The following is a 27951-nucleotide window of genomic DNA, read 5'->3' as shown; positions in this document are numbered from 1 at the left end:
TAGAAGGGAACAATAATAAAGAGTTTGAAGTAGAAGAAGTCTTAGATTCAAGGGGGCGCCGAAATAAATTAGAATATCTTATCCATTGACGTGGATATGATAATAGTGAATGCACATGGGAGCCAATAAAGAATCTTACAAATACAGCAAAGGCGGTGGAGGCTTTTTATCGACGACATCCATCAAAATCAAGATGTAAACCTTCTTTATAAAAGAAAGAACATCTAGGTAATATAACATTCTACTTTTAATCCTTGTTTGTAGCTTCTTTATAGTTGTGACACTCAAAAGATGGAGAACTAACAACCAGCGGATTCGACTCAAGAGCCTTCAGTTGCTGACCTATTGGACGAGACATTACGATTGTCACAACTTTCAAGACGACACAATTAAGATGAAGATCTTTAAGAACGACATGTTCTTCCTCGAATAGATGGCAAGATACAACGTGTTTGGTATCACGATTTGGGAAGGGACTTCCGATGTTTGGTGATTTTGCTAGAGGTAGGAACAACTCCTGATGGTATTCCAAATGTTCTATTCGAAGGAAGTTATGAAGGCCTCAACAATGATCAAATAACTGCGTGGTCTTCCCGCCCTGGTATGGGACACTATCGATGGTTGAGAGGCCCTATCAATCATCTTCGAAGAAAACAAAGATCAGAGTATGTGGCGAATACAATTTGTCGCATTATAGATTTCTTCAACATATGATGATCGCTCCTCGTGGATATCGTCTCTAGAAGGAGGGATAATGTCACGGATATACTCATGTAAGCTAGTAATTACATATACAAATAGGTAGAAGTAAGTAAAAGTAACTAAAAGTAAGTTAATTCTATAGTATTTAATATGGAAGCTTCCTAGAAGCTTTATAGATGCTGCTTTGACTTCATAGGTGTCTTTAATTGATTTTTTGGATTATAAACATGGTCAAAAAGTTGGCCATGTGCCACACATGTTGTTAGCTTGAAGATCAAGCTAACTATGTGGCCCACACGTAAAAAAACTTGCCTTGTAAGTCAAGGCATGTGTCCTACAAAGTCAACACATATTGGAGGTCCTATAGAACGTCGCCACGTAGCCTCTAGTTAGATAGTATATATAGAGACAAGAGTGAAGCCTTCTTCACTCTTGTCAACTCCTTTCTTGCTTCTAGTTTAGTTTCAAGGGTCTCTAGTTTTCTTATCTTTTGGCAATAGCCATTCTAGTTTCTCTTTCAATATACATACTTATTTATTTATATTTTGTTACCTTTCTTTGAATGAAGGCTCACTTGTCCGGATTGTTTTTTCATCAAGTTCCTGTCCTTGACACAAATGCACTCACATCAATAACTCTAATAGAAGTATAGAGTGAGAGGAAACCTTGTATTTTGGACATGAAGACTTTTAGATGCATTGCTTATGCAAAAATACTAAATAGTATGAGGTCTTAATTTGATGCAAAAGATATACAATGTATATTTATTGGATATTGTGAAGATATCAAGGCATTTAGGCTAATATGTTTAGAAATCAAGAAGATCATTAAAAATTATGATGTTGAATATTTGGAGCATAAAAATGCTTCTGAGTACTTGAAGATATATCTAAATGGCAGTAATAAAGTATTTGTAGATATATCTTTAATTCTTCTAAAGAAAAAAGAATATAAAGATGATGAAGATGGTAGAGGTTGATTTCAATGAGGCATTTTCTTCTGTGGCCAAATTCTTTACCATTAGAATCATTGTAGCAATTGGAGTAGCAATGGACTTTGAGATGCATCAAATGGATGTAAAGATGCCTTTCTTGAATGAAAAGTTGAAAAAAACATCTATATAAATCAACCGCAAGGATTTGTAAAAGAAGGCAAAGAAAACCTTGTTTATAAATTGAAGAAATCTTTATATGGACTAAACAATTACGAAAGGCATGGTATCAATGTATTGATACATTTTTTGTGAAAGATTTGTAAGAAGTGAGGTTGATGATTCCTTATATATAATATAATCAAATGAATTCATATTCATTGTTATCTCTTATATTAATGATTTAATGACATTAAGTAACACCATAAAGAAGATGGATTTGTTGAAGGCAAAGTTAGAGAAAAAGTATGAGATGAGTAATTTGAGAGAGCTCCACTACTATTTAAGAGTGGAATTTGTAAGAGATTATGGTAGCAAGACCATTACAATGAGCCAAAGCAAATACATTAAAGAAGTATTGAAATGATTTAATATAGAGGAGTACAAGTCCATTAAAACACTTATAGATGCCAATTTAAAGTTGATGAAGCTCACAAATTAGGAATTTGCTGAAGTTTAAGATGAAATGCAAGACATTGCATACAAGGCAATAGTAAGCTTACTTATGTATGCAATGGTTGGCACAAAGATGGATCTTGCATATACGGTGAATATTGTAAGTCAAAGCTTAGACCAATCCATTAGGCAACCATCAAATTGTTGTCTTAGTTTTTTATATTTACAATGGAGATATATATATATATATATATATATATATATATATATCAAAGCTTTAAAAAAATTATTTGAAAATATAAGTTGAAAAGAAAAGAATGGAAGAAAAAATATTTATTTTCTTTTCTTTTATTTTATTCATTTAATATTTTATAAAAGTATATTTATCTTAAAATTTTAAATAAAAAATTAATATAATTTCATTTAAAAGTATAAAATATTAATTTAAAAAAATTAAAAAAGATATGGAATAATTTTTATTTTTTAATTGACAAATTTCCATGTTTTAACAATAAAGAAAATATAAAATTTAATTAAAAAAACTAAGTAGAATATAAAGCTTTATTGCAAGCAATAAATTTACAATTTTTTTTGTATATGTTACCTGAATTTGTTAAAAATAAGAGAGAATTCTCTGCAATTTCCTGAAATATCAAGAATACCCCTGTATTCTTGGTAATAACAAATCTACCGCTGACCTTTATATGCTATAAAACAAATCCTATTTTTAGTTCGAACTGGATCGAAGCGCATGCCTCGCACACTTTGGCACGATATTGTTGCTGTGTTTATCGCCGCCTTGCAGTGGAACACTTTGGTCTAAATTCGCCTTTTCACCGAATCGACCCTTTAGTCTAAGCATACTGGGTGGTAACATGTCACCGTTCACAGTGCATCATGATGCTCCACAGTGCTAGTGGTGCACTGGAATGAAAGTGTGCTGTCGCTAGGACATCTTTCAATTCATATCTTGACGCTTGTTGCAAGTTGTGGTTGAATTGTTGGGATTGGGACCTTCTATTATCCGTTGTTCTCATGGGACTCTCCTTAACGAATAGCCGGCCATGGTCTGGGACACCACGACGATCCCGAGAGCTTGCGCATTGTTTAGTCACCGCTGTGTGTAGAATGTCGATGCATTTGACATTTGAGAGCGTCCCCTTTGAAATTTTGGTTATGGTTCCCTAAACCTACCAGATGTTTGAAGAAGTCGATGTAACTTTAATCTGGACTGCGAAATACAGTATTGATTGTCCGTCAACCGCACACGCTGCTTACCAACATGAGAAAACTACGAACAACAACCATGTCTTACGATGAAGCTGGCAGCAACTAGCAAAGACATATGGACAACCTGAAACCACGACATAGCCTCCAAATTCAACTCGACACGGGTACTTACGAGAGGTGTAGGAGTCAGGGTTGTTTCGCTAGATAGAAGAGAATTCAGAAACTCGAACAAAAATCCCACCGTAAGGCTTGACGCAATACTCTTTCTTTTCAATTCCTTCGACCGGTACCAATTCCGTTTTTAGAAGATCCACAGATTTTTTTACCCTTGCAAGGATAAGGGTTGTGCTGCCCAATAGCGTCTCTACTTGCAAAGCCCAAATTGCATGCTTCGTTCCAAAGGCACCAAACGCCAACCAAACACTCTTGAGCACAGTGGTTCCTCGCTCCTAGTTATTTGAGACATGGGCGTAAAAGGCGGCATTGGCATACGAAATTGCATTACCATTCGGCCTAAGAGATGCTCTATAACATCGAAAGGCAATCTTCGCGGCTATAGTATCTTCCTCGAGGGGAATGTACACCGATTGCAGAACACTAACATGATCCACAACCCCTCTTTCCAGAAATCGATGAAGAGAACTTCTTTGTCACGTAAGAGTGATCGGCCATGCCTTTGAATGTCACAATCTTGACTGACGCTCCTGCACCCAAGAGAATGGTAGCAAGGTCGGATTCAAACGCAAATCGTTGTGCCATGGCTAGGTTACCCCCACTTCCGAACATGGTTTCCAGCAATTTTTACATGGCTTGCAACAGAAGTTTACAAGGCTTGCAACATTTTCGACTTGTCATTAGCATTGATATCACCCTCATTTCTATAAAATATTCTTTATTGCTACAAGATTTGATATTGAGGAATAACTATTTTTTATTTGATTTAATATTGTCAATGCTAAAAATGACAACAATTGGCTATAGTTCTTATAGAAATTAAAGACAATGATTTTTGCATTTTGTCTAAGCAACTATAAACTTCCAAAGTTCATATTTTTGTCTAATTGACAAAAAAGTCTCATTAGTGTTGTCAATTATGTATTTTCAACATGAAATGCACATTTTGTATGTGCTATTTAGCTAAGAACTTGCAATGGCAATTTAAAAACCTATTGCTTGTATAATATCTTTTGGCACTAGTATAGCCACTAACTATTCTTGATTTCAACATGAAATTGTGAGAAGTTTGGATTGTATTTAAAGAAGTTAAAGAATACTTAATGAACACTAGACCATAATATTGAGTATCATCACAGTTTGATGGAAACCAATTTAGCCACATGACTTTGAATATTGCACAATTTCTAAACTCTTCGATCTTAGAAGCATGTTAGATATTATTAATTTCAATATTAAAAATAATTTATTGGATGCTTGTAGCATGGTACAATGAGCAACATATTATTATCAATATAATTATAAGACTATTATTAACTAGTGTGTAACAAAAAATTGAATAGTCAATGAAATTTGCACATGGCTATTGCATCATTCCTTCATTTGATACTATCTTCAAATGTATATCAAAGCAATCATCTAATGTTTTAGATTTACAAAATGCCACATGCACTTGTAATCAATGGCAACTATTTGGAATTCCATGTGTACATGTAATTAGTATTGTGCTATTTATGCAATAATTAGTTGCTTACTACATTGCTTACTTTCACACTATTTAAGCCCAATGAGCAATTTATGGAGTAGCCATTATCCCAATACCATCTATGGAGTATTGAACAAAACCAAACAACAATAAAATTGATGTTGGTTTAATCCTATAACTCTACATACAACGTCCATCTAGCCACCTATTAAAGCTTTGGATTAATATAGATGATATGAAAATAACCAAAAGAATGTTTAGATGTAGTTGATGCAAGAGTACTTGGCATAATCACTCAACTTACAAGAAACCTATTTGGTTGCATCATTGAAGTACTGCTTAATGTAATGGTTAAAGATATCATATTTGAGAGAGAAAGAGTCATTTTAGGCTTGCTTGTAACCTTGTGAAACCCAACTTGGACGTTTCATGGTTTTGAATATAAATTTTATTAGTCTCAATTTTCTTCTACATGAATCTATAGATAGACCAATTTTTGAAATGGTATTTGTCTTGTCATGCATTCCCGAACAAGAAGAATCCAAAGGTTGTTACATACAAATTGTTGAACCCGATGCTAGTACTGACTAGATACAATACACGAGGGACTTATCTAAAGTGGAGCCTCAACTAGCAGTCAGAAAAGAATTTGGAACCTGCCTTGAAAAACCTTTCCAGCTCAACAGCTTGCCATAGACATGTTACTTACCTAGTAAGTGGTTCGTTTTAACTCATTTGATGGTACGATACAGCGAGGCCCCATATCGAAAAGCAAGAGAACAATTATTTGAAACAGGACGAGTAATTGCAACAATGTGCAAGCGGGTTGCTGGTCCTTGTAGTCCAGGCACGCACTGATGAAGAGACTACAAGGGTAGCCCTTGAAGTAGCCATGTAATTCACAGAACAGCACCTTACCTCCAAGTCATTTTTACGGCACTCGAAGCAATGACTCTAGTTGATAACGTTGCACTGCTGCAAGTAAGGGTGGTTGTAATTAACGAATTTGGTCCAGTACGGCTTGTATTTTGCCATTCCAATCTCTAACCATGGTTTCATGTTCCCGTTCCAGTGAATAACTGCCGCAGCCTCAATTTCTGACTCCTCAACCGCAGGGTTGTAACCCAGTCCTAGAACGTGCCACGACTTCTCCAAAGGTTGTGTCAAGTTGTAGAACGTGATGAGACCCGGTGGTAGTGTCCCAAGCTTCCAGAGTGATCGATGCTCATTCTGCAGATCCATAAATAGTTCCGATAAGCTCATGAGCAGATATCATATTAACATATGACCAGATCTGATTGATTCAATACCTTCTACCTAATAGAAACGATATGGAGGGGTAATTGCTCATATTAAATGTACATAGGCGTTAATTTTCTTACCAGGCTTTGCCACCTATGATAGATTCCAGTGATATCTAGCTTCTTCCATTCCTTCAGGTCGAAGACATTCATCCCATAGGCCCATCCACACGCATTTGGATGAAAGTTCGTTGAAATTAGAGGATTAGAGAAATTTAAGTATTTATCAAACCGATGAAAGCTGGCGCCACAAGTTTCCACAGCCCCGTTGACATTTCCGTTTAGATCAGTATGCCAGAGTGGAGTGAGATCCCTTTGCACAACAATATCGTCATCAAGAAACAGGATTTTGTTAAGCTTGGGGAACACCTCTGGCAGATAAAAGCGCAGGTGATTCAGCATAGACAAGTACTTAGGATTCCTGTATTTCAGATTTGATGTACCTGCTGCGAGGAGATTCGTCTGGTCAGCCTTAAAATAATAATCCTTCATGGATGTGGACTTTAGTTGCTTCAACACAGGACTGTAGGATGCGTTCAACCATTTAAAGTCATCTACGTTTTGCACTTGTATGACAGCAGCCCCGGGAGGATTTGCTAAAAACCACATCATCATGGCACCAAAATTTAGCTTGTCGGTAACAATGTGAAAAACGTGTTTCTCTGGCTCCTGCAAGAAAGATAAAGTTGAAATAGGTGTTTGCTATGACAGATCCATGGAAAACTCGATCATATATACCAAGTCATTTCAGCAGCATACTTAACGAGCGTCGCTTTAAAACAAAACATAGAATATCTGAGGCCATAGGCCTCTATCAGAAAAGAATAGATCTTGATAGACTCCATACCTTGGCGTTTTGAATCGTTGAGTTCACCACGACAGCTACTGCCAATATATTGTCAGAAAAGAGGGCAAAATGATATAAATTAGGATCTTCAAGCCTACCCGTTCGTTGGAATGTCTTTTTGGCAGGCGGGAGCATATGGTATTCGACGGCAAGACGCATTGAGAAGCAATGAAGCCCTTTAGGTACAGTTTTTGCGGCCAGCTGACTCAGGAAAGTGCTCTGTTTCTTCAGAATACGGGCATTGTCCTCAGTGGACTGTAGCATTGCTCTCAACTTCTTGACCATTAGAGCATTATCATAGTGCTTCTCACGAGCCTCAACCAAAAGCTCACTCATTAGCTTCATTTTGTCTTCAGCACTGCAGCAAAGAAGGGATGAGTAACTTTTGTAAAATCGGTAAATGTACAACACCTTTATAGTTCAGTTGTCAAATGTACATTGTGTTCCATATCTCGACGTAAACTCGAGTAAAAGTGACGGAAAGACTGAAAGCAAAAGTCAGTCCTGTACCCCGATGGCAATTGAGCATCCAAATTAGCATCTCCCACCGTGCCGGAATGTTCCTTTATTCGCAGCTTCAGATCATGAACTAAGTCATAATGACCTTGGCTCTGTGCAATATTGGCATAGACCCGAGCCGTGATCAACTGATCCCGCATTAGCCGGACCAGGGCATCAGAGTTCTCAATGTCAGCATCTCGTTTCCATGTGCTGGCGCTTTTAGCGACCTCCTCTGATATGCCTGTAGAATTCGGCTGAGACTTAACATCGTTCTCTGTCTAAATGCCACTCACTAGGAACACATAAAGCAGCAGTAAATTTATATTTTAAAATAAAGACGCGTGTCAGAACTAAATCAGGTGAAGCAAAATATGCATAAAAAATTGAATCACTTGGTAGTGAAATCGGATTCATACGAAACGAACAATTAAAAAGTTGCCTTCTGCACTGTGAATGATGGCTAGGAATGTTTTACGTTCTTGGTCTTCTCGAAATAAGATCAAACATTCGTCTCGAATACTTATCTTAGAGACATCTTTACATACCTGTTTTCTCACGGTTCCATCCTTCATTCTCCAGCTTATTCTTGACACCACTCTCTGGGACTATCTTGGCGTCCTGAAGAACATGACGCAGATACGTAGTGTTCCACTTAAACATATTGAATCTTCACTATTGCACAGATTCGTGAGAAGACTTCAAACAATACACTACAGTTAGTCATCAATAGATCCAATTCAACATAGACAAGATCACCATCATATTCATCTTATCCACGGAAATTGAAGTGGGTGCTCTGAAGCGCATGCAGCGTCTGCAAACGAAGAAGTACCCTGCCAATGCACGGCATATTCATCCTAAACTTACCTCATACGACTGGGACTCCAACGTAGAAAGCCTGCCCTCTTCTTGGACCCAAGATGAGGACAAATAATTATGCCCAAAAACGTTCAGATTCAGAGGCCCAGTGCCTTCAGAATTAGAATTTACAATGTCTAACACCTGAAGATTTAACAAAAGTAGAGCTCATTTTAATTGTGCCTCCACCAAAGTTCAATGCTTCAAAATTACTGAGGTTCTATTATACCATTTAAAGGACAAAGCACTGGTATCTCCGGAAACACCTTATTGCAGAAAGAGCAACGTACCTCTTTCGGAAACAAAGCTTCTATGCCTTCCAACGCACTGCGCCTTCGTATCTCCTCTATCCTTAACTGCAACAGGGATAGAATGACTTAGTGAACATGCATGCAATATCATTAAGTGACAAACACAAAAAATCAAGAAACTAGTGCCAATTATCAGAAAGGTGCGAAGAGCGGGGGGCCTACCGAAACAGAAGATTGGTCACTGCTTAGCCCTAAACACAGAAACATCACAACAGCGACGACAATGTAAATCACTTAGAGTGAAGGATAGTGGAGATTATCTAAAAGAGCTTTCCACAGTCCCGGGCAATATCTAGTACAGAAGACCTCTGCATACCCTTAATAATGTACACATGATTATATAAAGCGAAAACCACTAAATCATCTGTAAAATTTTTACACAAATAGTAGAGTAAATTCTTTTGAATTAGACAACCAGATTGATAATCAGCTTCCAAGATTGTTTACACCAGTCTAAGACACTCGCTGCTGAAATTGAAAATTGAAGAATGCGTCCTTGCCCAACCCGTGTGGTTCAAATAATCGTTACTGATACTGCTGCTATTATTCTTGGCCAGAAGGCTCGTAGAATGAGATATCTAAGTTGAGATTTCTCCCCAACCCAAGATTTCTAATCAGAATGCAAAATTCGGCGATAAAGTACCTGAAGAAAACTACATGCGCCTAAGAGACAATACAGAATATAGTTCGTAAAGTGGGACTCGCACTGGCATTAAGAAATTAGACTATGGCACTCAAAGATTGGAGCGATACCTGATGATAGAAAGTTCGATGTCCTGTTCGTCAGAATTAAAAGAGGGGCGAGTACAGATAGTAATAAGAGAGCGATGACAGAGGCGCGGTACCCACCATTCCTGGCATTGTTCCTTATGGGTAGGTTTGGAGGGTTTTTCCTAAATGCCATGAAGAGACACTCTCCAGCCCCTAAGACGGTCGATATCGAGTACGCATGAAATCAACTTGCTTCGAATGGAGTCGAAGCTAGGGGTCCACGATCTCTCAATGAAATACAATCAGCCTTAAATTCTATCTCTACGTGGTGAGTCCTTTGGATTTGAAGTGAAGGATTAGGCAAAATGCTGCAGTATGATGATAGCAACATTTGGAAATAAACCATACTCCATCCAGTACATCCACCTGCAGAGGACAAGGTTAAGGGGATGATGAGCAACAGAAATACAAATCTTCGCATCAAATAATCACTCGAGATTCTTTCCATCTTCAGCTAAATTTGGGCAATCCACTCTGAAGCCAATATGTTCTAGAAATCGCATCACTCGACTTTCATGATCAATTACAATGCACAATTTCAAGTTTACTATACAAGAAGACTTAAAAAGATTCTTAGTGCGATTGCTTCAACAAGATCTCTTCCACAAACAACATCATGTTGCATAAATACAGCCAAATCGACACGGGGAAGAAAGAAGCGCGGTGGTGACGAAATCGAAGAAAAAACTCAATGAGACACAACTATGTGCACTAATGTGGCGATTCAGGGTATCAAATTTAGATCAAGTACATCAACGTGTGTCAAACGCGTCAAAATTCTACTCTGAAATTTAGGGAGGAGAAAGTTACGCTAGAGGTGTAGATGAGTAAGTCTATGATGGGGCTAGACCACCCAGACTTTCATAATCTGCCTGGCACAAACAAAAAAATTGTGTTCACAGAAGAGGCATCAGCACAGACCACTCCAGGGTGACTGAGACAAGGAGAATCTCAGGATTGGAGCATTCATGATACAGGAAATGCCACGAGGGATTGCATTTCATGAGAGGATACAGACCTCAAGTCTGCATCACCACAATGACGTGTTCTTGCAGACCAGAAATCAAACTCCACGAGCTTCAGCGCCACTGTATGTCTGACATTATTACTGACACGATCTGACAGCGAGAACGCGAAACGAAAAAAACCATAATATCCAATCGACCTCACGTTCCTGCAGAAGCAACCGAGTCATGAAACCACCGTGAAGTACCAACAAGGAGCATTCAGCGAAAACTTGAGCTGAATAACCCGACGTCTACTCTTCCTCATTCTGGATCACCACAGCAGTTACGCAGACTAGACGCGCCCTCAACCATACAAACACAAACACATACAAATACATGCGAAGAAACTAACAAACAACAAACCATGCACACCAAAACCAGCAAACCTAAGACGAGCCAGCGACGCCGCTAAGTAATGCCTCCTGGAAACTAACCAACTCACCACCTACAGCTCAGTTTCCGCACAGCAGCCGAACCCTGCACGGGGTAAGGCGAAAGCTTCAACAATACCACCCCAAGAGCACCCAGTCACTCACATACACACACACACTCACACACAGTGGAACATTCACCACACCAGCCTAGAAACGAGGTGAAGTTCGCATCCAAAGGGCAGAAGATGGCATGAAAACAGACAGACAGACAGACTTTGAGCTAAAGCGAGAGAACGAACGATCGCAGTATCAACCTGTCAATGGCAACAGAAACATAGAGCGAGAGAGCGAGAAAGCAGGGCCGAGAACCGACCGAGCGAAGAGAAGCGAGAGAGAGGCCGAGGGAGAGAGAGAGATCCCTGCACCAGGAACGGAACAACCCCACCTCCCCTTCCCTTCCCCTCTCCCACATCCCCTCCTCTTAAGGCACCAGCACCAGCATCAATCATTGTGTTGGACAAAAACATTTAGTTTACAAGCTTCATAATTTAAAAAACTCCTATTATTGGACTTTAAAAAAAAAAAGTGTATGTTAAGGCAAGATAATAATAAAATAAAATAAAACTTATTATTGCTATTGTCTTTTTAGTATTTTAATCTTAATTTAAGATTATTTAATTTTTAATTTTTAATTTTTAAAAAATAATAATTTCAATTATACATATATATATATATATATACATCTTTTATTTTTTAAAATATAATTATTAATAATATTTAAAAAATTAAATCAAAAAATATAGAAGATAGATTGCAAATAATGTGAACGATGATTGTTCATTAAGAAAAAATATATATATAGATTAGATAATTATGAAATTCAATACATGAAGGATTTAATATTTTTATAAAAAGATAAAAATAAAAGTATTTTATTTTATTTGATAGATGTATAAAATTCATAAACTTACTATATATATATATATATATATGTATATCTATTGTATGATCTATAACTACTTGTATGTATCATAAGTAGTAACTTTAAAAGAAATAAGTGTAAATTCAATTAAAAACATAACCAAGTAATTTGTACATTGATACAATTTCTACAAATACAAAAAAATTGTATGATCTTTTCTATACAATTCAACTCTCTTAGCATTGGCAAAGTCATTTATAAAATCTTTTTAATAGAAACATTTGTATGTGGTTATAAAAACATGGTTTTATATTGAACTATTGATTATTTATTTAATCTTATAATTTTAAGTTTATTTTAATCCAAAAATAATAATCTTGAGATATATTGAACAAGTCATGGTTTTAAATTAAATTAAATTACTCTAAGTAAAAATTCTAAAAAATGATTATATTTGAGTTTGATAAAAATTAAATTAGTATGTATTTAAGCAATAGTATTTTATAACCAAAATATAATAATATTGATTTGTGAAAAATCTGATTTTTATTCAAATAAAGATTTTAATGGTATGCTAATGTAAAATAAGAGGTATTAATATGCATTTAAGGAGTAAAACTTAAATATTCAAATTCAAATATACCTCTATAATTGCATAATTGATCCTAAAAAAAAACTTAGCTACCATATGAATAAATATACATCCTATAAAAAATTAAATAAGCTTCATTTCAATATTATATTAATAAAAATATCCTATTCTATAAAAAATTAATTTTCAAATTTTCTTGTAGATATTCTAGTCTTTTTTGTAAAAATAAATATGATTTAATATGAGATATATAAAATCTGATTGACTTTAATATATATATATATATATATATATATATATTTTATCTCTAATTTTTGAAATATTTAAATCAATAAGTTCAATCTAAAATATATCTATAGAGAGCTTAGAATCAAATACATATCAAACAAGAAGATTAAATAAATATTTTGTTGTAACTAGAAACAAATATTTTAAATACAATTGCATATTATTTGGATTTTATAAATGATTCAAATTGTTTTTAGGATTTTATAAATAATATTTTTTAAAATTTCCAAATAAAAAAATAATTATTTATATTTTTAATTATATATAAAATACATTTTATTATATTTTTCATAAAGATAGATGATAGGCCTTTTGAACTTCTAGTAATAGTTTGTATGAAAAAAAAAAAAAAAACAAAACAAAACAAAACAAAACAAATTTTCTAATAGCTATTAAGATCTTAGTAATTACCTTAAAAATAGACATTTAAATACCATCAAGTGTAGTAATTACCTCCAATAATATTACTAAATATTAACAATCTTTACAAGAGTTGTAATACTAAATATGTTGTATTCAATCAAGAGTTATAAGTAATCATGTCTATATTAATGTCAAGGACATGAATCACAAAATAACTAAAGAGTAAATATTTTTTTGTTTTATTAGTAAATAGTAAATATTTATTCAAATATAATTATAATTTTGAAATTGTAATGTTCCATATATCATCCTATATGTATCCAACTTATAGGATATGTGTCTAATTTATAAAATAAGAGTCTAACATATGAGAAACATATGCAATACTTGTCCCACAAGTAGCTAATATATGTGATATGTGATCAACATATGCAATACTTGGCCAACTTGTTACCCAAGTTTTTAACCTTTTAATTACCTACAAACACTTATAAAGTCAAATTAGCATCTCTAAAGCTTTCAAAAAGATTCTTATATAAATATACTAATATTATGTCTATTTCAATGTATAAAACCTTCCAAATTATTTTAATGTAGCTTATTATCCAATATCTTTTTTATTTTTATATTCTTAATCATTATTATTATAATAAGAAGTAATGGTGATTATTTCTTTTTTAATATAATAATTATTATTAGTATTTAATAAATCAAATCATAAGATTAGATAAAATCTAATTGAATAAAATAATTGCAACCAACAGGCAATTGAAATGATATTTGTATTAAGGACATACACTAGGAAGTTGTAGAAGATTCTAGAAGATTCTAGAGAAGCTTTGTAGTTTGTAGAAGCTACTTGAGAAGTTTTCAAGCTTGTAGAAGCTACTTGAGAAGTTTTCAAGCTTGTGGAAGCTGCTTGAGAAGTTTTCAAGCTCGTGGAAGCTGCTTGAAAAGCTTCCTAATTTGTAGAAGCTGCTTGAAAAGCTTCCTAATTTGTAGAAGCTGCTTGAAAAGCTTCCTAACTTGTAGAAGCTGCTTGAGAAGCTTCCTAGTTTGTGGAAGCTACTTGAGAAGCTTCCTAGCTTATAGTATATATAGGAGCCGAGACTGAGGGGATCCTCAATCTTGACAATATACCTCTTGGAGCTCTAGCTCACCTCTTTAGTGTTGTTCTTGTACTCATTTGATTAATCTAGTTCTTGTCGATTCTTCTTGAACTTCTTGTTTAGATTTCCAATCAGTATTCTAAATTCATGACAGTTTGTCGAGACTACACTCATCTTTTATATCAGAGCTAGTTCCTTCTTATTAGAGTATGGATTATCCCTCTGCTTGAAGGTGCTGGCATTTTAGAGGTTGCGGATTACCCTCCTCTAAAATTGTTATTTCTTCTATTATAATATTAGAGTCTTATTTTTCTTAGAGAGAGTGGATTATCCCTCTTCTTGAAGGTTTTAAGGCGTTTTAGTGATTGCGAAGTATCCTCCTCTAAACCAATACTGCCTTCTTATAGAGTCATTTCTTTCCTTCTCTTAGAATGGCCGGAGGTCAAGATATTAGTATGGCTGAAAGTTTGGAGTTCAAGTTGGATGCCATTATGAATGCTCTTGCTATGTTATTACAGAGAACTGTAGAGATTGAAGGAATCATTGGAAGACTTCATAATGATGGAGCATCCGAGATGGCTCAATCGAGGATTTACAAACCTCAAGCTTCAGCACCAAGAGAAGTAGCTTTGCCTCTAGTTCAACAAGGACTGTTGGTCTTACAATGAAAAGAGCCCTGAATTAGCCTTCCACACAAGTTCGATGGTATGCGTTCCAAGTTTTGAGGTTTTGTCAATCAAATTAGATTGATAACAGCTTTATAGCCCGAATGCTATCCGATGGAAGAGTCGAGTCTTGGATTGGTTGAAACTTTGCTCATGGAATAAGCTCTATCATGATTTGCTCCTTTGTTTGAGAAAAGATCGTCAATTTTGAACAACTTTGAAACTTTTTTGGAAGCGTTTGCGAAAGCATTTGGCAAACATGATAAGACGCAATGGACTACAACAAAGATCCGGTCGCTATGATAAAGGGCATGCTTTGCATCAATCTACGCATCAGATTTCAAACAATTAGCATGCCACATTAACTCGGACGAAGAAACATTGATGAGTCAATTTTATTAGAGCTTGAAGGACGACGTGAAGGATTTGTTATTATCTCTTTCCAATCCACAGATGCTCAACAAAACCATTAGCCAAGCTATAAAGTGTGATAACCACCTTTTCCAACGTCGCCAAGGCCAATGCTCAAGACAACATACGGCTTACCACGCTCCAATTATGTTAGCAAACAGCCTGAATTTTATTCAAAGGTAGAAGATATGCAAATTGATGCGGTACGTCTCAAATTCCTAACTTTAAAAGAAAAAAGTGACAAATGGAGGAAGGACTATGCTTGTATTGTGATGAAGAAGGCCACAAAGCTAAAAACTGCCCCAAGAAGCAAAATCGACGCATTGTCAAGACCAAAGGCATATTTATTCAGGAAAACGAAGATGCCCAACCACAATAAGGACCATGCAACTGGACAATTTAATACCATAATAACAATCAGGTTCCTCTCTTTCTGCTTAGCTTGTCCATTGCTTTATCATTCCTCTATTTTTTGGCCTTCAAAAACTAAAAACCTTAGTATTATTAGATTCTGGAGCATCTGCTTACTTTTTAGACGAAAAATTTAGTTAGCATCAAGAGATTCTTCTAGTATGAAAACTTAAACCTGTTCACGTAGAAGTAATAGATAGACAACCTTTATTGTCTAATAGTGTCATCCATGAATCAGAACTTATAGAGGTGACATTTAAAGACCATAGTAGTTATACTATTTTTAATATTATTAGAATCACGTCAAACTTTGTTATTCTTGGTCTTTCTTGGTTAGAAATGCATAATTCATCCATAGATTGGAGATTACGAAGAATGACATTTCCTATAGAACATTTCGAAAGTAAGTATGTTAGAAGATTTCGAATCAAAAAACCCTTATTTATTGGAGCAAGAGCATTTGTAACATTGTCCAAGGAAGGCCCATTGTTTGTCATTTATGCGACTCTAACTAGTGGAGAGAAGATTTCGACAACAAATATATCGGAGCAATATAAAGATTTTGAAGACGTATTTCAAAAGAAGAATGCTGACATGCTATCGGAGCATTGACCATACGATTGTGCCATAGACTTGCAGGAAGGAACACAACCATTTTTTGGCTCAATCTATAATTTGTCGCAGATGGAGTTAACACAGTTGCAGAAGTACATTCACAAGAATCTAGCTAAGAACTTTATTCGTCATTCGAAGTCGCCAACTGAGGTACCAATCTTATTTGTAAAGAAGAAAGATGGCTCGTTGCGGATGTGCGTGGATTATTGAGGTCTTAACAAGTTGACAAAGAAGAATCATTATTTATTATCCTTGATATCAAGTCTTTTAGAGTAACTTGGGCGTGCAAGGATCTTTATAAAGATTGATCTAAAGGGAGCTTACAAGCTTGCATGAATCAAGGAAGGAGACAAATGGAAGACAACTTTCTATACAAGGTATGACCATTTTGAATATAATGTCATGCCTTTCGGTCTTATCAATACTTTGGCTGTCTTTCAACACATGATAAATGACATCTTTCGAGAGTACCTTGACGATTTTGTTGTCATTCATCTAGATGATATTTTGATATTTTCTAAAAATATAAAAGAGCATGAGAAACATGTTCTTGTAGTCGTTGAAAAACTCCTTGAGCAAGGACTTTATGCCAAGTTAGAAAAGTATTTGTTTAACAAAACTGAGATAGAATTTTTGGAATTTATTGTAACTACGGAAGGCTTGAAGATGGATCCTAAGAAGGTAGAAGCAATCGTATCATGGGAAGTTCCAAAGATGATTAGAGATGTACAATACTTTCTTGGCTTTGCTAACTTCTATCAAATCTTCATCAAGAATTATTCTCAAGTTGCTACTCCGCTCACTTGGTTGACATGTAAAGACAAGCTCGAATGACGACCTCTAGCGAAAAAATTATTTCAAGATCTTAAGACGACATTTACTATGGCTCCAATCTTGGTACATCCGAACTTTGCAAAGGCCTTCTATTTAGAGAACGATGCTTCAGATTTTGCTATGGGAGTTGTACTTTCGCAGATAGGCACAAACGAGGAGCTTCATCCAATTACGTTCTACTTTTGTAAGTTTCTTGCTGTCGAGATCAACTATGAGATCCACAATAAAGAACTTCTTGCGATAGTAGATTCTTTCCAAAAGTGGTATCACTTTCTCAAAGGAGTTATGTATTCGATGACCGTATACATGGATCATAAGAATTTAGAGTACTTCATGTCAACTCAGGTTCTAGATCATCGTCAAACTCAATAGAATATGTTGCAATCCAGATTTGACTTTGTTATTACTTATCGGCCTGAGAAGCAACAAAGACTATGCGATGCATTATTCAAGGGATCGTATCTAGCGCCAAAGGCTATAGAAGCAGCGTTTGGTGAATAATGTACAACATTGTTGAAGTCAAAACAATTCACGCTTTGCTCTACTATAGTGCCAATTTATGTTGACTTGCTCAACCAAGTACGTATTGCAATTATTGGAGATTCTCTAGCCCTCGATATCACGTAACGTATCAATAATGATAAGTTCAAGGTGGAAGGAGATCTTTTATACTTTGAAGAGAGGTTGTGTATTCCAAAGGGACCTACACGACTCTGAGTTCTCCAATCTCGACACGAATTTCTAGCTCCAAAATATTTTGGATTCAATAAGACCTTAGAACTTATTTCTCGAGATTTTTGGTGGCCTCAAATGTGGAAGGATGTCAAGGATTTTTTCCTCTCCTGTGACATTTGTTCAAGATCCAAGAATCCTCGACATTGTCCATATGGTCTTCTTCAGCCATTGTCTATTCTATGTTGGCCATAGTCTTTAGTTTCCATGGACTTCATTACAGACTTACGGCCATCGAATTCATTTGATAGCATCTTTGTTGTGGTAGATTGACTTAGAAAGATGGCACACTTTATCCCTTGCAAAAAAACATCATCAAGCAAAGACACAGTAAGACTCTTTATTGATAGTGTGTATCGATATCATGGTTTACGAGATGATATTGTGTCGGATCGAGGAACCCACTTTGTATCAAAGTTCTGGAGATCTCTCTTTGAGTTATTGAAGGTGGATATCAAGCTTTCTTCGGCTTTCCATCCTCAAATTGACGGCCAAACAAAACGAGTGAATCAAACTTTGGAGAAGTATTTACGATGCAGCATCAACTATCAACAAGATGATTGGACTCCATATCTATCGTTAGCCAAGTTTACATATAACAACACCTTTCTTGCGTCGACTCAACAAACACCATTCTTTTCCAACTATGGATATCATCCGAAGCTTGATTTGTTGAGTTCGTCAACCAATAACAACCTGGGAGTTGAAGGATTTATGAAACAACTATCGCAGCTTCAAACTACGTTAAAGCTTCAATTACAAATCGCCCAAGAAGCTTACAAGGCATGCACAGATAAATTTCAGAATCAGGCACCTACTTTCAAATTTGGAAATAAAGTATGGGTGCTTCGATAGAATATAAAAACCAAGTGGCCATGTGATAAGTTGGACTACCGAAGATTGGTACCACTTGTCATCTAGAAGAAAATCAATCCAAAGGCATATCGTCTAAGGTTACCAGCTGCTATGAAGGTATACCCAATCTTTCATGTTTCTTTGTTGGAGCCTTTTCGAGAGTCGTTTTTTTCTAAAAGAATGCAATGTCTCCCATCTAGTATTGAAATTGAGAACCACGAGGAATATGAGGTGGAAAAGGTACTAGATTCATGGTATAAGTGGGAGAAATTGGAGTACCTAGTGCATTGAAGCAGCTATGATGAGCGCATATAAGAACCTACAAAAAATCTTATCAGTGCGTTGCAAAAAATACAAGAGTTTCATCGACGCTATTCTCAAAAACTTAAGCCCTTTCGATGAAAGTTTTTCTGTGAAGTCCCTTCTCCTTGAAGCCTCTTAATCCTTGGCCTTATAAAGAATGGAGAGAAGGAACAACTAAAAGACATAGTTAGAGACTATAAATCTATAACCTGAGCCCATTCTTCCATGTTTAGTGCTTATTTTTTTGGTCTGATATGGATAGGCAAGGGATAGATACTATATCAGTCATGTCTTCTCAACCAAGTATCTTAAGAAGACGACCCTGAGATGAAGAACCGCATGTACCACGAAGATGACAAAGGATACCTACTAACAGGTCGCTAGTGATTGTGTTTGAGGTAGAACCTGCCTATGGTGATCTTTCCAAAGGAGTGTTTGTAGGGTATTTTTACAATGAAGATACAAAAGTTCATGCCTGGTCAAAAATCGAAGGCGTAGGATACTATCGTTGATTACAAGGACCAATGAACTACTTATCGTGCAAACAACAATTTGAATATATTGTAGACACTATGTGACAAATTTTCAACTTCTTACATTGGTATTGACTTGCAATAGGAGTGCTTCTTGAAGACCTCAAAGCTAAAAGAGGAGGTGATGTCAAGGACATACACTAAGAAGTTGTAGAAGATTCTAGAAGGTTCTAGAGAAGCTTTGTAGTTTGTAGAAGCTACTTGAGAAGTTTTCAAGCTTGTAGAAGCTGCTTGAAAAGCTTCCTAACTCGTAGAAGCTGCTTGAAAAGCTTTCTAGCTTGTAGAAGCTACTTGAGAAGCTTCCTAGCTTGTAGTATATATAAGAGCTGAGACTGAGGGGATCCTCAGTCTCAACAATATACCTATTGGAGTTCTAGCTCACCTCTCTAGTATTGTTCTTGTACTCATCTAATTAATCTAGTTCTTGTCAATTCTTCTTAAGCTTCTTGTTTAGATTTCCAGTTAGTATTCTAAATTCGTGACAATTTTTTTGAGTTAAAAGTTGTCTAATTTTTTTATGTTCTAATTTATTTTAAGATTTGATAGTCGTGAACTTAAATATTGATTTTAACATTCTAAAGAGATTTACATTGATTATTTTCATTCTTATATATCATGTAGTTGAAACTTAATTATTTCATTAAATACTAATTATCCACTTATCAAAGTTTTTATCAAAAATTCATCAAAATCTAAAAACCTAAAAATATCAAACAATAAAAGTATTTATGGTTGAAATATAATGGTATTTCTCAAACAAAAAAATATGTCCTATTCTTATTTTTGAAATTATTGATTCTGAGATATTTTCTTACTTTCTTGAATAAAAACTAATGTAATTTAAAAAAAATATTAATCATTGATTTAAAGTTCTTATAGAATGCCTTATAATACTTTTAAAAGAACTAAAGTACTCATTGAAAACAAATTATCAATTAGATGACTATAATATTCAGAGATATTAATTATAAAAAAACTTGTTTTTTTTTAAATTTTTTACTTATGATAATTTTTGTAAAAGATACAATTAATTTCATTTTATTATATAGTCAACTATTACTAAAATTAAATAAATAAATAAATAAATAAATAAGCATATATATATATATATATATATATATATGTAATGAAATTCATAAAAAGCATTAATTCTTTTTCTAGAATAAAGATTAGTTAAAGGATTTGATTTGAACATTAAATATAATTTTTAACTTTAAAACAAATATTCTAATACTTTACAACTTTTTTTTATTAAATTTTCTACATTTAGAACCTCTAGATGTTATTTAAAAGAATTTAAAATTAAAATAATTAAAAGAATTTAATTCATTTTATTGAATCAAATATATTATATTTTATAAAATAATGTTGTGCTTGAATTGCTTATAATTGTGCTTAATTTTTTTAAAATATTCTTTTAAAGCTGTAGGATGTTTTTGTTTTCAAAGAGAATGGTATATGCTCAGAATTTATCATGCAGCTTCTATAATCAGAATCTATATGATATGGTGTCATTTTTTGCACTGGATATTTCTTTTACAATTGCTTCTTAGTTTTATTTTTATTTATTTTTAAATAGTTTTTATGAATGATTTCCCTAAACCTGGTTCAACGAAATTGTTCAAATTTCATGGAAGGTGTGACAGTATTTTCCATGAACACTTTCTGCATCTTTTTTAAAGAACAGATTTGCCACTTAATATCACCAATAAATGGAATGTTTTTTTTTTTTTTTTTTTTTTTTTTCTTTTTCTATTTTTTATAAGTCCTTGCCTATATTGCTGCAAATTATCAACATTAATGATAGTAAATTATCTATACCCTTAGTATTTTAGACTGGACAATGATGAATAAAGATTATGTACTACATCAATTTACATTTCAAAAAAGAAAAAAAGAAAAGAAATCATGATAATTTAAGATTGTAACTAATAGTGTATAGGAAATACTCATCTAAAAAAGTTAAGTATTTTTTTTTCAAGTAAAAAGGAGTATTATACTTTTTAATATATATAATATATGGTCAACAGGATTTGACCTCATATGGTCAACAGGGTTTTACCCATCAATGGTCGCAGTTCAATACAATAGCTATGACGATTGGGCTTGGTTTTTTAAACCTTCTTTCTGAATTGCATATCTTAATTATATTATATCGATCGTAAAATCAATTTCGCAACATTATGATACAGAAACTTGTTTTTCTCGATTTTTTCTTAATTTTTATTTTGATTTTTATTCATTTTTTGATTTTTTAACAACAGGAATTGTGCAGTCCACAGAACTTTAAAAATAAACTACGATTTCAAATTGTTTTTATGTCTTGATGATTAGACCCATTCCTAGGATAGTCTTTTGAAATAAAATGACTCTCTTTCCCCATAGTGCTTGATTAACTAAATAGTCTTCATCATACACTATAACTACACAAATGTAGATGTCCTAAAATTGAGTTTTAGGTTTAAATAATTGTAAAGTGTGATCAGGTTTGTAAACAAAATTTAGAATTCATATTCTATTATTGGTATAGTTATCAGTCATATTTTAGGGTTGGCATACATCAATAATATTGTATTTGTAGCATTTTATTGTAAACGCTCACAAGCTGATAATAGTAAATCTAAACCGCATCTAGTCTTGTGAAGACGAATGTACGAAGGATCCTAATTTGCTGGTTCACTTGAGAACATTACAGGCGTTGTATGCATGTCCTAAACGAACTCCTCATTAATTATCTTCCATCATAGGAGACTCCACAGACAGCATGTTTGGATTTGCGAGTGGAAAGATTCCGAAGAAACTTTCCATGTAGATCAAAGGTATCTGCAATGAATTATTTATATGACCACAGGTGTATATTGTGAAGTGGGATGCACAAAGCAACAATTATCAATATCACTCAAGTTCAAGTACAGTTAGGTCATCACCTGATGTCCAAGTAAGGAACTACATGTCTGAGGACTAGCAACCAAATATTCCACAAAAAATGGCTGTGCAGGAGAAAAATTATTGAAAGGTCAAGTAGCAAAATTGAAATACCGGAATCTGGGTTTGTACATGCCTAATATTCTACACAATAAAACTGCCCGAATTTGCCATGAGACTTTCGAGACGTGGCTTCGAACTAGCTATCCTACCTCTGCAAACAATTTTCTACGGAAGCCATGAATTTGGACTAATTCATGGCGTAAATGCGTAGGAGGTGGCTCTCAGATGGTTAAAAAACCTGAATAAGGAGACTCGTATGTGGGGGTAATCTGCCGCTGTCTGACCAGCTACTTCTTGCCAAGGAGGACAAATGCTGAAGGAACATGGATTAAGTCCATGAGTGACCATCCCAAACAAGTCAGACGTCCATCCCTCGACGGAAAAAGACCAGGTTTCACCGTCAATGTGCATGCAGTAGCCAGACACACATCCCATTAGCCTTTTATGCCTTCAAACTATGGTGTTTACAAGGCATCAGTTGGGGTTGATGCTGGGTCTAGCTCCAGACAATCTGCAGGTACCCCTGGCATGTCACCTTCTTTTATACGCACTGCGGGTACACGATGGGAAAATGTGTGCCAGTTTCTTATTGAAAGCGGGTAAACATCTCCCTCAGATACCCAGAGGGTTTTGTATCCTTGGAGCTTCTTAAGCGCCACCACACCACCTCCCCAGTCACTGCTGAAAAGTCGCTTTTATTTTCTACAAATTTGCACCGGAATATAACGCTTCCATCTGCGTTAGACTTTGGCACATCCTTATCGCAATCTCTGTAAATAGCCCACACTTCAGACCTCTTCGGATAGACTTCATAAAGATTCTTGCACGCTCTGGTCGGCATCAAGTGTGAGAACATGTTTATCTGGTCAAATTTGGCGACATCACCAGGCTGAAACTCACCCGTGCAGATTGAAAGATCACGATCATCTAACCAGCGAAAGGTGCCTTTCAGAGGATGAATCGGCTCCAGCCATGAACCATACACCGTAAATGGAGTTCGACGAACTTTAGTCACTTGACAATTAAACCGAGGCATCCCATCTGTTTCATCAAAGACGGCCCACACCTGGTTCTTCTTCACATGAGCTTCTGTACGGTCTGCATCAAAAGCGTGGAAATCAGGATCGGGAACACTAATGACACACTCTTCAGAACCAGGAACGGCTGGAGCATCCTTGTCAGGTATATCGAACGAATGAGCAAGATGATGGGCCTCCTGATGTTTAAGCTTCAACCTGTCCACAACATTCGGCAAATTAGGAGCTTTGCCTAATTTAACTGTAAGGTCTCTTCTGAACCTTTCAGCCAAACGTTGTTGCAAGGAATCCTTCGATCTAGTGTCGTTAACAAATACAGACCCGCTACTCCGTTCCTTCACACAACCACTGACATGAATTCTTACAATTCCAATGTCCTCGTCATCAGAGTTCGTCGTGAACTTGCCCTTCTCTACACTGATACCAAAGCCAGCGTCGACACCATTAGCAGATATTCTGAGCTTCTTTTCTTCTGAAGCATCATCAAAATTGTCGTCATCACGTCCATTAAGTCCATAAGCCACTCTCCTTTTAGATCGTGAAGATCTCCTTGTTGGATTTACCTTCGTTGTAGGGCTCGCATCCTCGTCATCTTGCTCTCTCTTGCGCTTGTTCAGTCGTTTCCTAGATGTATCTCTCCGAGCAGCATGCTGTTTGGCTTCTTGGTCGATTGCTTCCCTCCGCTTATTCATCAAGCGCTCGAAAGCCTCCTTTGCCTTGGCATCCTCGCGCGCCTTCTTTAAAGCATCCTTTTCTTGTTGCCGCAACTGTTTGTCTTTCTCTCTCTCTTTCCTTTTCAACTCGCTCTCTGCATCCACTCTATCTTTCTGGGCCTTTCCATATGCTTCCTGCACCAGGCTTGCAGCAGCCGATGCTTTTGATGGAACTCCGGCAACACCTGGTCCTATGTTTCCACTCCTGGCTGGGTCAACATCCCCAGGGATGTGCGCATGTCCATTTTCAGCCATGCCACCTGGTGTTGCAGGAGTTCTGAAATGGGTGTGGCCGGGGTTCTGAAAATTGAACGGCTCGGCTCTTTTGGGACCTGGAGGAACTGAGCTGGCTGGGATAGGACCGCTATTGTCGAAAGAAGAACGTGTCCAACCGGCGAACGGAGAGGCCCCATTTACAGGCGCTGCATTGATGTCCTTCGCAAGAAATGGTTTGTGGCATGTCTGACAAAGAAGTTGATAGTTCAAGTAAGTGCGCAAATGTTGGTATTGCATTCGACATAGAGGACATGATGTCCAAAAGGTGAGAGAAGGGTGCGGAGCTTGAGCGCCAGGACCAGGTGTTGCCTGTGCAGTTGGTTGATACTTTGCATGGTAAGCGGGATACGAAGCCTTCGATGGCTCCTTCACATGTGAAACATTAGACTCCCCACTCCGCTTCAAGTCATACAAACCCCTCTTCCCCCTGTCGGACAAAACTCCAAAAGCCTCTCCGATCATTTTGAACGCAGCCTCGGCTCCCATTGATTTGTTCTTGTCAGGATGAAGCAGTAGAGCGAGCTTTCGGTACTGCTTCTTGATTGTGTTGTCATCCGACATTGGCTCCACCTAAGACAAAGTGTTCATAATGTTCAGAAATAAATCTAAAGCCCAAGTGCACGATCGACCAGGATTCACCGGTACATTTATATTCAGGAACGGTATGTTCTGTTTACGGCCAATCAGAATTCATGATACAAAGTGGTTGAATTGTGTCGGTAGAAATGCCTAAGTCATCCATGTCAACGAACGTTTACCTCACACAGATTACTCCCCGCAAATACCACTCAAATAGTTTAAAATACATCACAAAAATTTCGCCTGAATAATTCAAAGAGACCAATGTTTGGACACAGAAAACACGTTATTCGTACTTTGGTTTTCAAGTTACAAATCATATTCACGATGTGAGCCCGCATTGACACTGAGCTAAGCACTATGATGGTCCGTGAAAATATTGCTTGCAACATACTAGTAGTGCTAGAAATATTAGAAGGCAATTAATATGAATGCGCCTGTCGTGGATTGGTGCATCGAAGAACGTCCATCTGAAAGTTGGTCCAACAAAATATGCTTGAATGAAGAGATTCGATAGTGACGACTCGTTGTGAGAAAAAATAAGTGCATAAAAAGCACAAGTACCTGAAGAATGCCATACCAATCGGTCTCATTGCTATTGCTCCCGGCTTTCATCTGAGCCATGATATGAACATCTAAGACGGCTAACCATTGGGGTACACCTTCGAGAGCAGGATACAACTGCTGAGCTTTGAGAAAAAACTTTTTGGCACCAGGAAAGTCCTGAATTGCAAACTTCTTCTCCGCGATATCCTTGGCTCGAATTGCTTCATCTCTGTTGCACTCCATTAAATCTTCAAGCCAGTGAGGCGGCGACTACCGATTTCTCACCCAACTTAAATACACGCAATTCGTACAATTCTTCGCTCCAATGCTTCCAAAAACCTAAACCTCCTCATAACACAATACAAATGTGATAACTAAGGGCTTAAGCTGAAGAAGAGCACTTCTCCTCTCCTCAGTGAGTTTCTTCGCCAGACATGTCCAACAAATGCTGCTGCTCATATATCATGGGCCCGTAGAGCTCAGTTCAATATCCTACAAAAAGCATGTGCTGAAGTACAATCCTACGCGGCATTACAAATGGCCCTGCTCAAAGTCAACACCCTTACTGTGCCCACTGTCATAATCCAGCACAAATCCCATCATACTCCTTCTGTACATCATGACATGCCATTTATGACCTTACAAAGTAAGTAGAAGCCTACTTTGCAAAAAGATAGCATTTACATCTTTATTTTTATTTTTTTTTGGACTATTTTTTATTTTATAAGATAATTTTTTTTAATATTTGAAATAAGTACTTCTATAGTATAATAATTTCTTCACTCTTTTTACTAATTAGTTGTATTATATGACAATAATATTGTCTTAAAGGTTGTAACAATTATAATTTCTTGTTTGATAAGTCAGTAAATGAAAGATCGTGAATAAAATCTATTGGTTGTTGGTTCTCTATCTTTTTAATGTCACAAATATACAGAAGTTAAAAACAAGAGTAGAAGGTAGAATACTATCTTCTTTGAATCTTATTTCTTTTATAATGATGATTTTCTATTCTTTATCTTGATTTTGATGGATGTTGTCAATGAAAAGCTTCAACTCTCTTTACTACATTTGCAAGCTTCTTTGTTGGCTTCCTTGTCTATTCATTAATATCATATTTTTACCAATAAATAAGTTATTTCAACCTATTTCAACATCACCTTGAATTTAAGACTTCTTCTATCTTGAACTCTTAATTATTATTCATTTCTATAGAAAGAAGTGATATTTGTCTCCTTTTCAAGATATTCATTGTCTTATATGGCTCAAAAAGAGACATGTGAAATACGAGGTAGATCTTCATAGACTTTGGTAGATATAATCAATAAGCAACAAGATTGACTTGTTCACAAATAAAAAAAGGTCAAAATCTATGATAGTCCAACTTATCTCAAAGACGAGTAGTCTAGATATTACGATGAAGTAATCATATTTTTTCATCTACGTTGAATTATGATTATTCCTTGCAATAGGCATTTGCATTGATCTTTTGTTATTCTTGAGCTTTTTTTAACTGCACCTTCATTGTTGCATGTAACTCTAACAAATGATTTATTAAATCTTCTACCACAAGTTTATCAATTTTTATAAAGTCAAAAGTATCAAATCGTAATTGGAAAAAAAATTATTTGTTAAATAAAAGAGTGTATTGAATTATTATATGCAATTCTACCAATGGCAATAAATTACAATTAATAATTTATTTGTGCATGTTTTTTTTTTCCTTTCTTAGCCAAAGTATACCACCAAATTATTATTTTTGTCTCAATATTTCTTCTTTAAAAAATTTCTATTAGCACTTATTAAAAATATTTTTTAGTTCATTAATTTTACATTATATTTATTATCTTAAAATTAGTATTTAAATCACTTTACCTTAGGTCACTTTTTAAAATTGTATTATTATGTGTATTTATTTTGAGAGTAAAATTCACCTTTTAACCAAAATTACAAGATGGAGTTAATTTAATGTTGCTCATAATTGGTGGTGAGAAGCATAATCAACAAGAATTAAAGAAAGAAGAAAAAAAAATAAAAAATAAAAAAATAAAACAATAAAAGATGAACAATT

General features: G+C 35.5%; 1 protein-coding gene, 1 long non-coding RNA gene and 1 other non-coding gene across 11 annotated transcripts; all 3 read right to left on the bottom strand.

Moving 5' to 3' along the window:
• Positions 1–2856: 2856 nt before the first annotated feature.
• LOC112289951 (uncharacterized) lies at positions 2857–4267 on the bottom strand. The gene is made up of 2 exons (XR_002972020.3): positions 3651–4267; positions 2857–3479 (listed from the first exon to the last, which is right to left on the bottom strand). It is a non-coding gene; the product is annotated as an uncharacterized LOC112289951 (long non-coding RNA).
• A 1296-nt stretch (positions 4268–5563) lies between these two features.
• On the bottom strand, positions 5564–11573 carry LOC112289320 (polygalacturonate 4-alpha-galacturonosyltransferase). Of its 9 annotated transcripts, none has more exons than XM_090254557.1 (12): positions 11482–11573; positions 10746–10901; positions 10538–10599; positions 9710–10093; positions 9119–9147; positions 8936–9001; positions 8655–8789; positions 8333–8405; positions 7797–8028; positions 7287–7644; positions 6521–7108; positions 5564–6368 (listed from the first exon to the last, which is right to left on the bottom strand). In XM_090254557.1, exons 4-12 carry the CDS (start codon positions 9858–9860, stop codon positions 6093–6095), a joined length of 1908 nt encoding a protein of 635 aa, XP_090110683.1. In that variant the 5' UTR covers positions 9861–10093; positions 10538–10599; positions 10746–10901; positions 11482–11573; the 3' UTR covers positions 5564–6092. The 9 variants fall into 9 exon arrangements, 7 of the variants coding, with proteins under 7 accessions (XP_090110683.1, XP_090110681.1, XP_090110682.1 ...); XM_090254555.1 differs by having other exon boundaries at positions 11423–11567; XM_090254556.1 differs by lacking the exon at positions 11482–11573 and adding an exon at positions 11177–11398.
• An 11039-nt stretch (positions 11574–22612) lies between these two features.
• Positions 22613–26331, bottom strand: LOC112289457 (uncharacterized). Its single transcript, XR_016505664.1, has 2 exons — positions 25899–26331; positions 22613–25325 (listed from the first exon to the last, which is right to left on the bottom strand). It is a non-coding gene; the product is annotated as an uncharacterized LOC112289457 (transcript).
• Between the last annotated feature and the right edge of the window lie 1620 nt (positions 26332–27951).

The sequence above is a fragment of the Physcomitrium patens genome, chromosome 12, assembly GCF_059467195.1.
Source record: "Physcomitrium patens ecotype Gransden chromosome 12, ASM5946719v1, whole genome shotgun sequence".
Taxonomy (NCBI): domain Eukaryota; kingdom Viridiplantae; phylum Streptophyta; class Bryopsida; order Funariales; family Funariaceae; genus Physcomitrium; species Physcomitrium patens.
Note: the sequence above shows the minus strand (reverse complement) of the source record. Positions and strands in the feature narration are given on the sequence as shown.

Coding starts and splice junctions, on each gene's coding strand:
- LOC112289320 (XM_090254557.1), bottom strand. CDS start 9,860: ATGGCATTTAGGAAAAACCCTCCAAACCTACCCATAAGGAACAATGCC. Junction 8,029..8,332: donor ATGGAACCGTGAGAAAACAG/GTATGTAAAGAT, acceptor CGAATTCTACAG/GCATATCAGAGGAGGTCGCT. Junction 6,369..6,520: donor ATCATAGGTGGCAAAGCCTG/GTAAGAAAATTA, acceptor ATGGATCTGCAG/AATGAGCATCGATCACTCTG.